We start from the raw sequence: 14,788 nt of genomic DNA, 5'->3' as shown, positions 1-14,788 counted from the left end.
TCAGTTTTTCAAAAACATTTTTTTTTTTAATCTATTAATTTCTTGCAATTTGTGAAACATTTCTCACCAGATGGCTCATTGCCCTTTTTTCCATTTTTTGGAAAGAAATCAAAAGAATATGCTGAGGAGTCAAAGGTTTAAATACTTGTAAAATCAGTCTGAAAGCAAAAAGAAAAGTGATGTTGACAAATTAATCTCATCACAAGGTCCATTTAGTAGCTTTTCTGGAGGTTTTTAAAATAAATGCATGGTGATGCTGTTGGTGGGTGAAGTTCAGTAAAAAGAAAATTAAATTGCACACAAGGTCTGTGGATTATCTTGAGTAACTGTGTCATGATTTTTGGAAAGAGACATAGCTGCTGAGTTTTTTAAATGTTTTCTTTTTTGGCACTTTGAGCACCACTAACTGAGCGCCATCTACTTCCATTATATATTGGAGAAAACGGCCGATATCTCCGGCACCCAGACTGATAAATAGGACTACAAGTTAGAGGAAACATATGTATTTTTGATTTTGGGGTGAACTGTCCCTTTATAAAATGCTTTTATAGGTCTTTATTTATAAAACCACCACCACTGCTGCTAATGTGAACCTTAAACTGCTACCACATCCACACTGCCACTGTTTACATTGATACTGCGTCTTGCCTTCAGTTTCTGCACACTGCTGCAGGCCCTCACACCTCTGGTACTCAATCTCCAGCTGTCATGACTTGTGACTCAGCATTTATGACTCAGACACTGATGACTCAGGAATTTAAACATCAAATGACCTCATAAAGTAAACTTAATTGGGACTAAATTGCCTCAGAAATCAGCTTCACAATATTCACTTCATCAACTTTAATGTGCAGGTTTATGATATTGATATATTCATATCAAAAAACAAATCTTGTGTGGTTTTTGTTTTATGTTATTTCAAGTTGTCTGACTTTATTTTATTCATTTATATGTATTTTCTAATCAATGTGATTTTTTTCCCAATTTTTTTTAAGTGTCGCAACTGATTCTTGCACAAAATGTACTATATCCTAAAATACATCAAATTGTATATTTTTATACACTAAATATGTTTCCATAGATATCATTTAAGATTGTAACTGCATCACTGATTCCCTATAGCTTAAAGAAATCAAGAATTACATTGTAAAAATGCAACAGGATATATACATGGCCAGATAGCAATATTAGTAAAAAGGGCATAATTTAATTATTTATTTTTATTATTTGGTGGACTAAACCTTTGAACTGTGAAAAACAACAACTCAGCTGTATTTTTATAGCACCTTTCAGACAAACATGCTGCCCAAACTGCTTCACAAAGCAAAACTGTAATAACAGAGACGCAATGTAAAACACAAACAATACATAACATTTTCGCAAGCAAGCAAATTACAACAGTAAGAAGATAAAATGTTTATTTTTCTTAAAAGCTTAATAATAATAATAGTTATTATTATTAAAATTAAAAGTAATAAAAGAAAATAATTACAATATATCCCCCATGTATTTTCCAAAAGCTTTAAACAATTCACATTTTGATTGACCAAAGTGGAAGCAGCGAGCTCTGGAAATTGGATTTTATTAATAAACACAGTGTGCCACATGTTATGTCCTCGTTATTCTGGATGTTTCCTGGAGTCCACGTGTTGTTGCAGGAGGTGAAAGAGCAGCGAGGCCTCAGCAGTCACCACCTGATCCGTGCAGCGTGCAGGCAGAGAGATGTCTAGGCACAACACCTCACATTTTCAGGGTGGGGTTTTAAAGAGCTGCGGCAAGCGCGAGACAGTTCAACACGGGACATAGCGGGAAATCTCAGGGCTTCTCTTCAAAATAAGGCTTAAGGCGTACCAATTACTGTATGGCAGTAATAGTCCGATTAAGGCCAAGATGGATTTATATACTGTTTTTATTTGTTTGTTTGTTAGTTTTTATGTACTGTTAGTATACATCAGGTGCCAGAGTGCATAAAAAGCACCAAAATAGAGCTTGTTTATAAAAAAATGCCAATGGAGGACCCCAACAGAAGTCCTAGTGAATCCTAGAAATGTCCCCAAATCCTAGAAATGTGCTAAATTCCTAGAAACGTCCCCAAATCCTAGAAATGTCCCCAAATCCTAGAAATGTGCTAAATTCCTAGAAATGTCCCCAAATCCTAGAAATGTGCTAAATTCCTAGAAATGTCCCAAAATGCTAGAAATGCCCTTAAATCTGGGAAATATCCTAAAATTCTAGAAATGTGCAAAATTCCTAGAAATGTCCCCAAATCCTAGATATGTCCTTATATCCTAGAAATGTCCTAAAATCCTAGAAATGTCCTACAATGCCAGAAACGTGCCAGAAATGCTCTATATTCGGACTATGTCCTAAAATCCTAGAAAAATACTAAAATCCTAGAAACATCCTAAAATTATATTGATATCCTAAAATCTTAGAACAATCCAAAATTGCGGTATTGTATGTTGCAGACTTGTACTGACTGAACAATGCCGTTTTATTTTGAAGGTTCTGACAGGAAGTGGGCCTCGTGCTTCCCTCGAGCCTGACGGCGTCCTCGCGGCGGATCAGGAGACTTCGGCTCCGCTCGGAGAAACAGCACCGGACTGTATGGTGGAGAGCCGTTTCATATTTTTACCTTTTTCTGGGGACCGGCTGTATGATTAAGCTACAATCTTCAATGAGTAAGCATATCCCAGTAAGTACCGTCTTCTCCGCGGCTGCCATCTTGTTTGTAATCCGTCGGTTTGTGTTGTAAATCGGGACGTTATCGTTTCCAGCTGGCCTTCACGTTTTTCCTCCGGTGAAATCACGGCCTGCTCGGCACAAAACCCGCTTCAACACATCTGTGACTTCTGCCCTTAAATCTCTTACTTATCAAACTGTAGCATTAACCGTGTGAAGGTGTGTTTGTCGCGGTTATTTAGGGGTAAATAACGGTTTTTGTGATGCTCGTCGTGCTGAAGGGGAAGCGGCGGTTAAGTTAGATGCGCAGCTCGGGCTGGTCCTCGCCAGTCACTCGGAAGTTTCTGCCGGATAAAATTGGCGCATTTTTACGTGAGATAAGTCAAAATTATTACTGTCATTTTATGCGGGATTTTCAACACAAAGCACCTGCTCGCTGCTTTTACGAGGCGTCGTGTTTGTCGCCTTTAATCAATGTGTGTAAATCGTCCACCTCCCGGCTCCTTGCATCGCCTACAGGCCTCTAAATGTGAAATGATGGCGCCCAGTCTGTCCGCACACAAAGGACACTTTACAGCCGTACAGTGTAAATCCAGCAACGTTTCAGCCATTTAAATGTCATTTTCAGATTCTTCTGACCCGTTTTATCTGTTAATATCGCCTCCCTGTTTGCGGTGTAACCGCTGCTCTTTGTTCACCGTGCGAAGATTTTCTGCTGCTGTTTGTCAGCCGGAAAATACCGGATTAACAAAGCATACTTGAACAGCTTAGTGTTTTTAGTTTTTCCAGCATAAGCTGGAGGGAAACATGTCCAGTAAATAGGCGTTTAATGACAGCGTCTTTAAGAGAGTAAACCAGGGATAGTCAGCTAGCTTCACTCAGGGGCCACTCTTCAAAAATGACAGGAGGCCAGGGGCCAGTCACGGCAGCCCCGTGCATGTTTATAGGATTTTAGGACATTTCTAGGATATAAAGTAATTTGTAGTGTTTTAGAATATAACCAGAATGTTTTAACGTTTCCAGGAGTTGAGGACATTTCTAGGATTTAAGGTAATTTCTAGTGTTTCAGAATAAAACCCGAATTTTAGCACGTTTCTAGGTTTTAGGACATGCCCTTGATTTTAGGACGTTTATGGGATTTGTGGATGTTTACAAGACTTTAGGATGTTTCTAGGACATTTATTGGATTTTGTGCATTCCCTGGATTTTAGGACATTTCTCAGATTTTAGGTCATGTCCATGATTTTAGAACATAACCAGAATTTTAGGACATTTCTAGGTTTTAGGACATGCCCTTGATTTTAGGACGTTTATAGGATTTGTGGATGTTTACAAGATTTTAGGATGTTTCTAGGACATTTATTGGATTTTGTGCATTCCCTGGATTTTAGGATATTTCTCAGATTTTAGGCCATGTCCATGATTTTAGAACATAACCAGAATTTTAAGACATTTCTAGGTTTTAGGACATGCCCTTGATTTTAGGACGTTTATAGGATTTGTGGATGTTTACAAGACTTTAGGATGTTTCTAGGACATTTATTGGATTTTGTGCGTTCCATGGATTTTAGGACATTTCCCAGATTTGAGGTCTTTTCCATGATTTTAGAACATAACCAGAATTTTAGTACGTTTCTAGGATTTGAGGACACTCCTCAGATTTTAGGGAATTTCTCAGATTTGAGGGTGTTAACGAGATTTTAGGACATTCCCTGGATTTTAGGACATTTTTAAGATCTCCAGGATTTAAGGTTTAGGATTTTAGTTAGGGGATTTTGGGTCTATTGTTGGATTTTGGGACGTTCCTAGGATTTTAGGGCGTTTCCAGGACCTAGGAACAGTTTTGGACTTAAAATGTTTACAGGATTTTAGGATGTTTACACTATTTTAGGACATTTCTAGGATTTTAGGACGTTTCCAGGATTTAAGGATTAGGATTTTAGTTTGGGGGATTTTGGGTCATTTCAAGGATTTTAGGATGGTTCAAGGATTTTAGGACATTTCTTGGATTTTAAGATGTTTCTTGGATTTTAGGATGTTTCTAGGATTTTTGGACACGTCAAGGATTCAAGGAAGTTTCCAGGATGTAGGAACATTTCTGGACTTAAAATGTTTCCAGGATTTTAGGATGTTTCCATTATTTTAGGACCTTTATAGTATTTTAGGACATGAAGGGACTTAGTTAAGACTTCTGACGGGAGAGCGTGGGATCCTCCACTGGCACTTTTTTATAAACAAGTTTTATTTTGATGCTGTTTTATGCATCTTATGTGTACTAAGAGTACGAAAACAATTCCCAGTTATAAAAATAGTTGGGGGGCCACTCCGCAGCCTTTCAGGGCCCAGATTTGGCCGCCGGCTGTAAATTGAGCATCATTGAATTAAACCTCTCTAAAGAGTGTAAAGGGCAAAGCCATGTAAATGGCAGAGAGTCAGATTTATGATGATGATAACGGCGTGTATGTTTAAGCCCCGCTGAAGGCCTCGTGGTGAGCTCAGCTATCACAGATATGGCCTAGATGTCAGAAATGACACATCCTTCTCATTGTACACCAGCAGCCATTAGGTAAGATATTACGTGGAGCTGCAGTGTGACTTTATGTAACACACTCATTTTTTTGCCCTTTTATTTTTTCCATCTTCATCCCTCATATTTTGTTTGAGGCCTCTGTCAAAAAGCAGTTAACAACTTGGTGAAAAATGTGCAAGAAATTGGAAGACTTGGAAAATAGTTTTTTGAAAAAGCTAGGGGAAGTGTCTAAAAGACTATAATTATCATAATTATATATTTCATTCATCTATTTATTTTCTTTCAGTATTTTAAGCACTTTACAGGTATTTTTTCTTTGTTTTGGTTTGTCTGTTTTTATTAAAAAATTGTAATTTTGCTCTTTTGTAACCGGAGATGCAGTGTCAGTATCTGGGCCAATATTTACAATTACAGTGATGTTACTCGTACGTGGGCATAAAGGTGTCTGTGGTGTGCGTGTGATGCAACCGTGTGCCAATGCAGAAATGTCAACAAACATCAGCAGCTTAAGTAGGGCTGTGACTAAATGGTTATCTGTGGTTATTGTTGAATCTGTCGGGGCTTTCCAGTGAATCCTTCGACCTGTAAAATGTAAGAAATAACGACAAATGTGTGTCACATGTGAGATTAAGTGTTGAATTAAAAGTTTAAAGAGTTTATTATGGCAAGGGAGGAAATCTTCATGTTTCTGAAGCTTTATTTTCAAGATTTCTGATTGAAAAATGATTTACCACTTAGTCAACGGACAGAAAATTTCTCTGACTCTTATCGTCATGTCAACCTATAAGATAAACACGTCCCAAAAAATTGCAATATTGCATCCAGGCGTTTTTTTGAGTAAGCAGTGTTTTGGCAGAAAAAATGCACTTTGAAATGTAACTTATTATTTATTTAAAGATGCTTTTTTTGTTTATTTCAGTGAAATAAAGGCTTTTAAAAAAAACAACAACAACAATTTTAGCAGCATGAAAAGCAGAACTTAGTAGGGGCGATGGCTAAAATTTTATCATGATAAAAATTTGATGATTGCCATGCTAAAAGAGTCAAATCATCTTTCTGATTTCAGAAAATCTTTCTGATTTTTGCTTCTAAATCATATGTTTAATTTGGGTTTTAGCTGTTTTTTACTGTCAGGACATCATTTTTAGACAATTATCATTTTATCGCCCAGCCCTAAAACTGAGTACACTTTTAATACCTTATCACATGATTATCCCTATAGCAAAATTCAACAGTGTTATCGTATCATATGTAATGTCCTTAAAATGTGTAGATGTACTCTTCTCAGTAGTTGTAGTAGTCTTTATCCTGAATATTGTTCACTCCATGACATCAGTGGTAGAGTCAGATGTTGCCAAAAATGTTCTGCCAGTGTGTTGTCCATGGAAACAAGAAATACACAATAACAAAAAGACACCAGCAGTGGCTGTTTTTCCACGTTCAGTGCACCTCGAGCCTCAACAGAAGCTCTCTGTGTCGTCTCCTTTTTAAAATCCGTGTTTTTAAAGCGTCTTTGTCCTCCTTGTCCCCCTCTGTGTCCTGCAGCAGTTCTGTGGTGTTCTGGGTCACACATTTATGGAGTTTCTGAAGGGCAGTGGGGACTACTGCCAGGCTCAGCACGCTGCCTATGCAGACGAGTGAACAGCCAAACTCGCCATCGATCCGACGCACTTGAGCCACAGGAGGGACCCCGGCAAGTTGGCAGGACCGGGACGCCTCCCAGAACCAGCGACAACTCGGCCTGGATGGGGTAACTCCACCCGCTGCACACTGCCCTCGTCGGCTTCCGCCTGGCCTGAATCAAGGTGGAACCAGCCTTGTTTTTTTTCTTCCTTTTCTTTAGTTTTATTCCAAAGGAGAGGGTTTTGAGTTGTTTTCTGATTGTCCGCCCTTTTTTCGGCCGCTAACTCCCTAAATTTCCGCATTTGCCCGTCGCAGCCTTTGTTTTCCCCCCGTTTTTGCCAACCTCGAGGAAGACCGGAGGATTTCGTGTTTCTGGGTTTCTAGAAGCTCGTTGGACGTTTTTGTTTGACATTCCCTCCGAGTTCTACTAAGTGTTTACATTAGTGTTTTTACTCTGTGGAAGACTTTTGTTATTTTTTTACGTTGTCACAATGGCTCGTATGAACAGACCGGCCCCTGTGGAGATCACCTACAAAAACATGAGGTTCCTCATTACCCACAATCCCACCAACGCCACCCTGAACAAGTTCATCGAGGTGAGCCTCACTGTCATTGGTTGAATGTTAAAATTTACTCAGCCAGATTTAAGAGGCATTTAGGAGTTTAGTTTACACATTTTTAAGTAGCAAAATTGAATTAGGGAAAGATAGACTAAAGAAATGTTTTAAATAATGAAAGAGGGAAAATTATTTTATCAGAAAATTAACTGTAATTAATTATTTTAGACTGAAAATCAAGTTTTATTTCTTGTGAATCTACATCATATTTAAGAATTTTCTTATAAATCCTGCAACGTGTTTTTGCAGGAGCTGAAGAAATACGGAGTCACCACCGTCGTGAGAGTTTGCGAGGCCACCTATGACGCCACGCTGGTGGTGAAAGAGGGAATCCAAGTTCTGGTGAGTTCAAGTCGACAAACCGTCATCGTTGTCGATGCATCAAACCAAACTCGATTTTTTTACCAGTTTTCTCCCAACTCTGAGTTTTCTGAACACGCGCAGTCCGCTTCATCACTGGGTTTCCTTACAGCACTTGATACTTGAATTACGCCTGTGGGCCAAATCTGATCATTTTTTTAAATGAACAGTTAAAATAAACAGATTCTCTTTCATTTTATTTATTTTTTTATTTTTTTTATTTTTTTTGTACTTTGAATATAAATTTGGTGCCAGAGTGCATGAAAAGCAACAAAATAGCGGCTTTTATTTCAAATAGCGTTCTTGCAGATCCTTAAAAAAACTTAAGTTATTGAATAAATTAATCTAGAAATCAGGCATCAATTCACATTAAAATGTCTTAAATCAATGTTTCAGTAGTCTTAAAAACGCTCAGAAATGGGAGGTGGGATTTTTCTGATTTTTTTTTCTGACACTGCAAAAACAAAAAGATGATAGGTAACATAAAAACATTCCCAAATGTCTCTGGCATCAACATCACCAAACAGTCGTATTTTATATTACAATTAATATTTAAACTTAAATTTCCCTAAACCTTTCATAATTGATATTTGTACATGATTTTTTCCCTCAATATTGGCTACTGTAACATCGCTCTTAAATTTCATTCAATGTAGCGTTAAAACTTTTTTAAAAAGTCCGAAATGCCACTTGTCTTGAGTTTTAGGAAACTTGTTAAAACAGTACCCTAAATGTTCTCAAATCCCAGAAACGCCCCTGTGTACATTTATTTATTAACATTTATACCTTTTCTTTTGCCTTATGTTGTTCTTTGTCAGTGAATATTACTCATGAATTGGCTATGAAATGCTGTCAGAATATATACGATATGTTTCTGTGAGTTTTGACTGAGGATAAAACGCATTTGGTATAGTTTGAAATAAGCAAAGTATTTACTCATTTTTATACAGATTAATCAGTTAATCATTAATTTTACAGATTAATCAATTTAGGAGCGCTTCCAATTTGCAACCCTATTTCAAAGATATTAAATTCACAGTAATATAAAAAAGAAAGAAAATCTGAGAAGCTGAACCCAAAATTTAATCAATTAACAAAACAGTTTTTAAGGATTTTTTTAGTTGATTAATTAAAACATAAATCGGTAAATGTTGCAGCACACAGTGCATTATGTCAGCAGGAGGCTTTTTGACGAGAGTTTCGTCTCTGTAGTATTTTCCACGAACTGATTGTATCACTTTCCACATTACGTGAGTCATTTATCGTAAGAACTGAGTGATGAACTTTGAAATGAAGACACCGATAGACAGAAAACCCCGTGACCTCCCCTCCCTCTACAACAACATTTTTGTTTCCCTGCAGCTGGTTCAGCCCTCACACTTCTTTTGTTTTGGTTTCCAAGAAACTGCGCGCACGGCATCATTTCCTCTCTGCTCTCCTCCCGCAGGATTGGCCGTTTGACGACGGAGCTCCCCCCTCCAACCAGATCGTGGATGATTGGCTGAACCTGCTGAAGCTCAAGTTCAGGGAGGAGCCCGGCTGCTGCATCGCTGTCCACTGTGTGGCGGGGCTGGGGAGGTGAGCTCCCGCTTCCACAGAGATTAAAGTCTTATGATCTTATCGTTCGGGATCATATTTACACGTGATTTCTGTCGGTTGTGATGTGGCAGATAAAAACTCTCTGTTTGTTCATCCTCACACACGAAAAGTGAAACAATTATTTTGTAGATGATTGAGAGGAAATCAATGAACGACAGCTTTGATGATGGATGAAGTAATTAATCTTAAATTTAAGTTTATGGCCAAAGAAAGAGGGCTTTCTCTACTGTGAAAGTGTTAAAAAGTCTCTGTGGTGTTTATGTGAAATTAAATGCTGACAGTTCGATTTTATTGTTAATCTTAGATCGTTTTATTCAGTGTCGTAGCTCTGAGTCTGAATATTGACATAAAATATGTCCATCTCTTGTGGTTTGACAAACAAAAAATGTGATGCAAACGGTCAGTTTCTGTTCTGTTTGTTGCCGTAGTGACTCATAAAATCACTCACATTGTTTCCCGTGTGTTTGCTCAGTTTCGAAAACCCGCCGAACAGGTCCTGTTTTCATCCCGTGTGCCTTCAGCTGATGTCAGATTCATAAACAGCTCGATGTCCACTCCCTGATCTCCTCTGAGAGCTGAAGTCTGATTTTCATACAGACTGTAGTCACCCGAGTCACAAATTTAAACGTTTTCAGACTTTGTAGATTAAGTTTTTGGTCTGAAATGATTAAACTTCCAGAATAATTTGTTCTTTATGATAATAGAAAAAAAACATCCAACAGTAGTTTTGAATGAAAAGGACGGTCAAATAAATGTTCTTTTGAACTGACATCGGTTATCGTTTTTCCTCCCTGCAGAGCTCCTGTTCTGGTGGCGCTCGCCTTGATCGAATGTGGGATGAAATATGAAGATGCTGTCCAGTTCATTCGACAGTAAGTGGGACACGTGACACTAAAAAAACGTTGAACAGAGCTGCAGGTTCACTCAGAAGGAGGTTATGTTTGTTGTCAAAGCTGATACAGACTCACGGCGACTCTCAGAGGTGAAATGTGTAACATTTAGGGGGATTTGGAGAACTCTAGCATTGAAGATGTAGAGTGCAACCATGTAAAATTTCTCCTTGTTAAATATCCTTCAGTGTTTATTTTCCCGGAGCTGAATTATCCACAGAGGTCTGTTCCTCTCTAAAACAAAGAGATGTGGTGATTAAAATGAGTAAAAATACAGAAAAAAGCAGTTTTGTGTTGCTAAATCCTGTATTTCTAATGCTGTTTGTGGGCTCACATTTTATTATTTGTTCCAGAAGGTAATTTGTGTTGCAGCAAATGTAAAAAAAAACAGGAAAAAGACATAAAGGCACAAATAATATGACAGAAACATACAACAGCTGACATTAACCCGTGCACAGGGTGACGTGCACCGACTCCACAGGAGCAGATTAACCCTCAGGGACTGTTGATACGTTAAAAGCACTTTTCAGTTTTCATTTTTATCATGCATGTGTCATAAATGTAGTCCAGATTGTGTATTTGAGTGTAATCAGTGAATTTGCAGCTCAGCTCCTACAATAAGTCTAAAATACACTGTGGAAACTAAATAGTTACATTCAGACTGTTCAGGTCCAAAAATGCTCCATTGAAACCCATTAAACTGACATTTTTGATCCCACAGCCATCAGAGCAGAACAACAGGACTTGTATTATTTCTGGGTGTCATTCTGGGCTTTTCACTCTGAATTTGTCATTTTGACTAATTTCTACCTGATGAGGTCATTTTGACCATATTTGGCAGATGGAGGAAATACATGCTTCACAAGTAGACTGTAACTGGACTTTTGGGGCTGATACTGTTAAATTAAATAGACACAAATACTCCTTTTATACTATTTTATTTTTCTTTTTTCGACATTTCCACTTTTAGCAGATCTGACAGTACACAGGTAAATAGAAAACAAATAGACTCAAGTCCTGAGCTTGAATCAAGCTGTGGATGTTGCCTAAATGTACATTTCTTTCTTTTTTTTTTTTTTTAATTTAAGATTAATTTAGATGTGGTTATCTTGACCAGGTTGTGCATTGAGCTGCTGGTTTAACGTCTTAAAAACAGTGAAGTTGTCAGTGCTCTCTGGTGGACGAATAAAGATCCTACACTCACTCAAACACGCAGTATTTTTGGCACCACGTTCTCACAGACCTGAATATCTGTTATAGGCCGAAACTGTGATAATATTTGGCCGTGCCGGTGTTTCGGTTGGCCGCTGACTTTGACATCCTCCTGCTTTTCTGTGATGAATGTTTGTGTGGTTCATCAGTCAGTGACGGATGAGTCATCATAACTGTAAACAGCCCAAATATCACAGAGTTACCTGACAGTGAGTCAGGAGGAGTGGATGGCTTTTAAAGTCTGGATGTGTCATAGCTGAAATGCTTTCTGGTCCCACTCGTTTGCTTTGAAATATTTGGGGTTTCACAAGAATGATGTTGAAAATGTAGACATTTTGGGCATTTCATTTTCATAATAGTTTTTGTATTTTGCGTTTGTTTTTATTTTTGTGTTCGGTTTGGTTTATTTTCAGTTAGTCTCCAGAGTTGGTTTCCTCTTTTAGTTTAGTTTTTTATTATTTAGATATTTAGATTTGGTTTGTTTTTTCTTTGTTTTGGTGTTAGTTTTACATTGTTTTTTATTATAATATAATATTTATCATATTTATTTATCATAAGCTAAATGTAAGAGGTTCAGAATAGTCATTTCAGTACAAACACATATAAATTGATGCCCTCTCACGCTTATGTGTTAACAAATTTGGCCAAATTAACAAAGACTGTTATTAGATTTCCTGAACTCTTTTATCTTATTTTAGTTCGATTTGATAATACACACAATATACTTTTTTTTTTTTTAAATCAGTAAGTTTTTGATTTAAGTTTTTGTTGAAGTTAAAATAATAAATACAAAAAATCACAGCTTTAATTTTTATTTTAGTGAGTTAGTTTTCAAATAGCCTTTACTTTTTTTAATTATTATTTTTATTCCGGAAAATAATCAATAACAAAACGGATATCAATGTCTTTTTTTAAAATCAAATAAAAACAGAAATTGTATTTATAAAGCACCTTTCATACATGGAAAACATCTCAAAGTCTTCACAGAGATAAAAAGAGATGCACGAAGGCAAAAGGAAGAAAAAAAACAATAAATGAACAGAATCAGCTGACATGATCTCTGCCGATAGACAAATTATTTTCCTTCCATGTCGATTTAGTTTCACTCTTTGTACCTCACATTATATTTTGGTGTACTCTCACAGTGCTGCGGTTATTAAATGTCCCGTTTCTTCTCTCCAGGAAGCGCCGGGGAGCGTTCAACAGCAAGCAGCTGTTCTACCTGGAGAAATATCGTCCAAAGATGCGCCTGCGCTTCAAAGATTCCAACGGCCATCGCAATAACTGCTGCATCCAGTAGAGCCGAACCCTGAGCCACGCCAGCCCCTCGTTCGATCCAACCTCGCTAGCTTCTGACCTGGCAGGCTTCTTTTCTTAGTCATTGTGTTGAAGTATTTTACTTTGAAAAACCATGCTCGGTAATTTAAACTGTCCCCCTTTTTTCCTTCTCCAGGTTCAAAAATCAAGTGTCAAAAAAAAAAGAAAGAAAATGAGTTGTGTGAACCGAAATCACCGTGTTTTCTCTTCATGTGCCCGAAAGGAAAAAAAAAAAACCCATTAGGAGCGCTGAGTCGTGTATCATTGTAAGATGTTGGATTCATTGTTTTTCTGCAAACGCAGCCCAAAGAGTTTTGATTGGCCAGTGCGTTTACATCACCTGAGAACGTGCTAAAAGACAAAAACATTTTTAATTTCATGTGAGCAAATTATGTACCCCGTTTCAATTTTAGGGTTCCGTTTGAAGACCAGAAAGAGGTATGCCTTCCTTCAAATCAGATGGTTCATCCATAAATGCCTTACAATCGGAGTGGAACAAAGGCAATGAAGGCGGGAGTCGACCCCCGCTGGCATTTGGAAAAAGGTGTTTCATTTTTCTACTCGGAACAAAAAAAAAAAAAGAAATCGTTGCCTTTGTCTTGTGCAGGAAGTCTTACACTCACTTATGCCCTTTCAGTAACTATTTTTTAATATAAAATGCTTAATTGTTGCAATATTTGTCAATTGAAAGTCTAGGAACTTTTTTTTTTCATTTTCTCTATCAAACTTTCTGTTTACTAATTAACTGCCATGTCCAAAATGTGATTTTTTTTTAAATTTTATTTTTTGTTTTTTTTGTTTTTTGCTTCAAACTGGACTTCCAACGTCTGCGATATTTTGTATGCCTTTTTATTTGATGTCCGTAACTTAAGACTTGGATACTTGATGATTTTATGTATTTGAAAATGTGTACTATTATTATTAGGTTGGCTATTTATACTATCAATGGATGTGTGATTTAGTACCGTGAGCGACAAAGTTGTACCTGTTCACCAACTTGTGAGAGTACATTAAATGATACACTGAAAAAATAAGAGTTAATGAGTGATTATTGTCAGTGAGTTATGATCATAGTTGGTTTCTAACTTTCAAAGAAAACACGAAAAAACGAACTGCCAAAAAGTCTTTTTAATAAATAGCCAAAACTAAAACTGCAATTTTTTCCTTCCCTTTTCTTTAAAATCGCTTAAACTTTTAAAGAAAAACAAAAAGAAAAAAAAACACCCAAATTTCTTCTTTATAAATTGAGTGAAGGGTAAATGAAAAAAGTCAAAATGATTTCTTTAAATAATGCTAAAAAATGGCTAAAATGTTGTCTTTAATAATTGTCAAAACTCTCAAAAACAAGGAAAGAAATTGCCAAAATATTTTCTTAATAAATCGGCAAAAATGTTCAAAGGGAAAAGGAAAAATTTGCCAAAATGTTTTATTTAAAAATCACCAAAAATGAAATCACAAAAATGTTGTATTTAAAAATTGCCAACACTATCAAAGAAAAAGAAAAAAAATGCCAAAATGTTTCCTTCCAAAAAATTCTAAAATGCTGCCTCTAAAAAGTATATACAGTATACATATATATACATTTCTTGCCACCTTTGTCCAACTTTTTTTGCTTTTTTATTTTTACATTTCTTGTCAAGTTGCCCATTGCCTTTTTTCCATGTTTTCAAAAGAAATCAAACTTAATTTTCTCGGTTCAGTAGGTGTAAATGCTGTAAAGTGACGTTGATCAGGGGTCTAAAGGGTTAACTGCATGTTTTAAGGTTTAGTTTGTAGTAAGAAGTCTAACGGCTGTTGATCAGGAATTTAGTTTTAATTTTATTTTATTTTTTTAAATCACAGTCCCGGTTGTTTTTCCGTCGTCCTCGTCCATACAAAACGTGCAAGAGGTTATCAAAATGTGTTTATTTCCTCCTTTGTACAACTCGAAGATGTCACCTTGAACCGTGATATAATAA

General features: G+C 36.8%; 1 protein-coding gene across 1 annotated transcript; it reads left to right on the top strand.

Moving 5' to 3' along the window:
- Positions 1-2,561: 2,561 nt before the first annotated feature.
- On the top strand, positions 2,562-13,871 carry ptp4a1 (protein tyrosine phosphatase 4A1). The gene is made up of 6 exons (XM_042485178.1): positions 2,562-2,695; positions 6,758-7,431; positions 7,702-7,794; positions 9,260-9,390; positions 10,209-10,283; positions 12,696-13,871. The coding sequence occupies exons 2-6, from the start codon at positions 7,327-7,329 to the stop codon at positions 12,811-12,813; spliced, it is 522 nt and encodes a 173-aa protein (XP_042341112.1). The 5' UTR covers positions 2,562-2,695; positions 6,758-7,326; the 3' UTR covers positions 12,814-13,871.
- The last annotated feature ends 917 nt before the right edge of the window (positions 13,872-14,788 follow it).

This window comes from Plectropomus leopardus, chromosome 4 (assembly GCF_008729295.1).
Source record: "Plectropomus leopardus isolate mb chromosome 4, YSFRI_Pleo_2.0, whole genome shotgun sequence".
Classification (NCBI taxonomy): domain Eukaryota; kingdom Metazoa; phylum Chordata; class Actinopteri; order Perciformes; family Serranidae; genus Plectropomus; species Plectropomus leopardus.
Note: the sequence above shows the minus strand (reverse complement) of the source record. Positions and strands in the feature narration are given on the sequence as shown.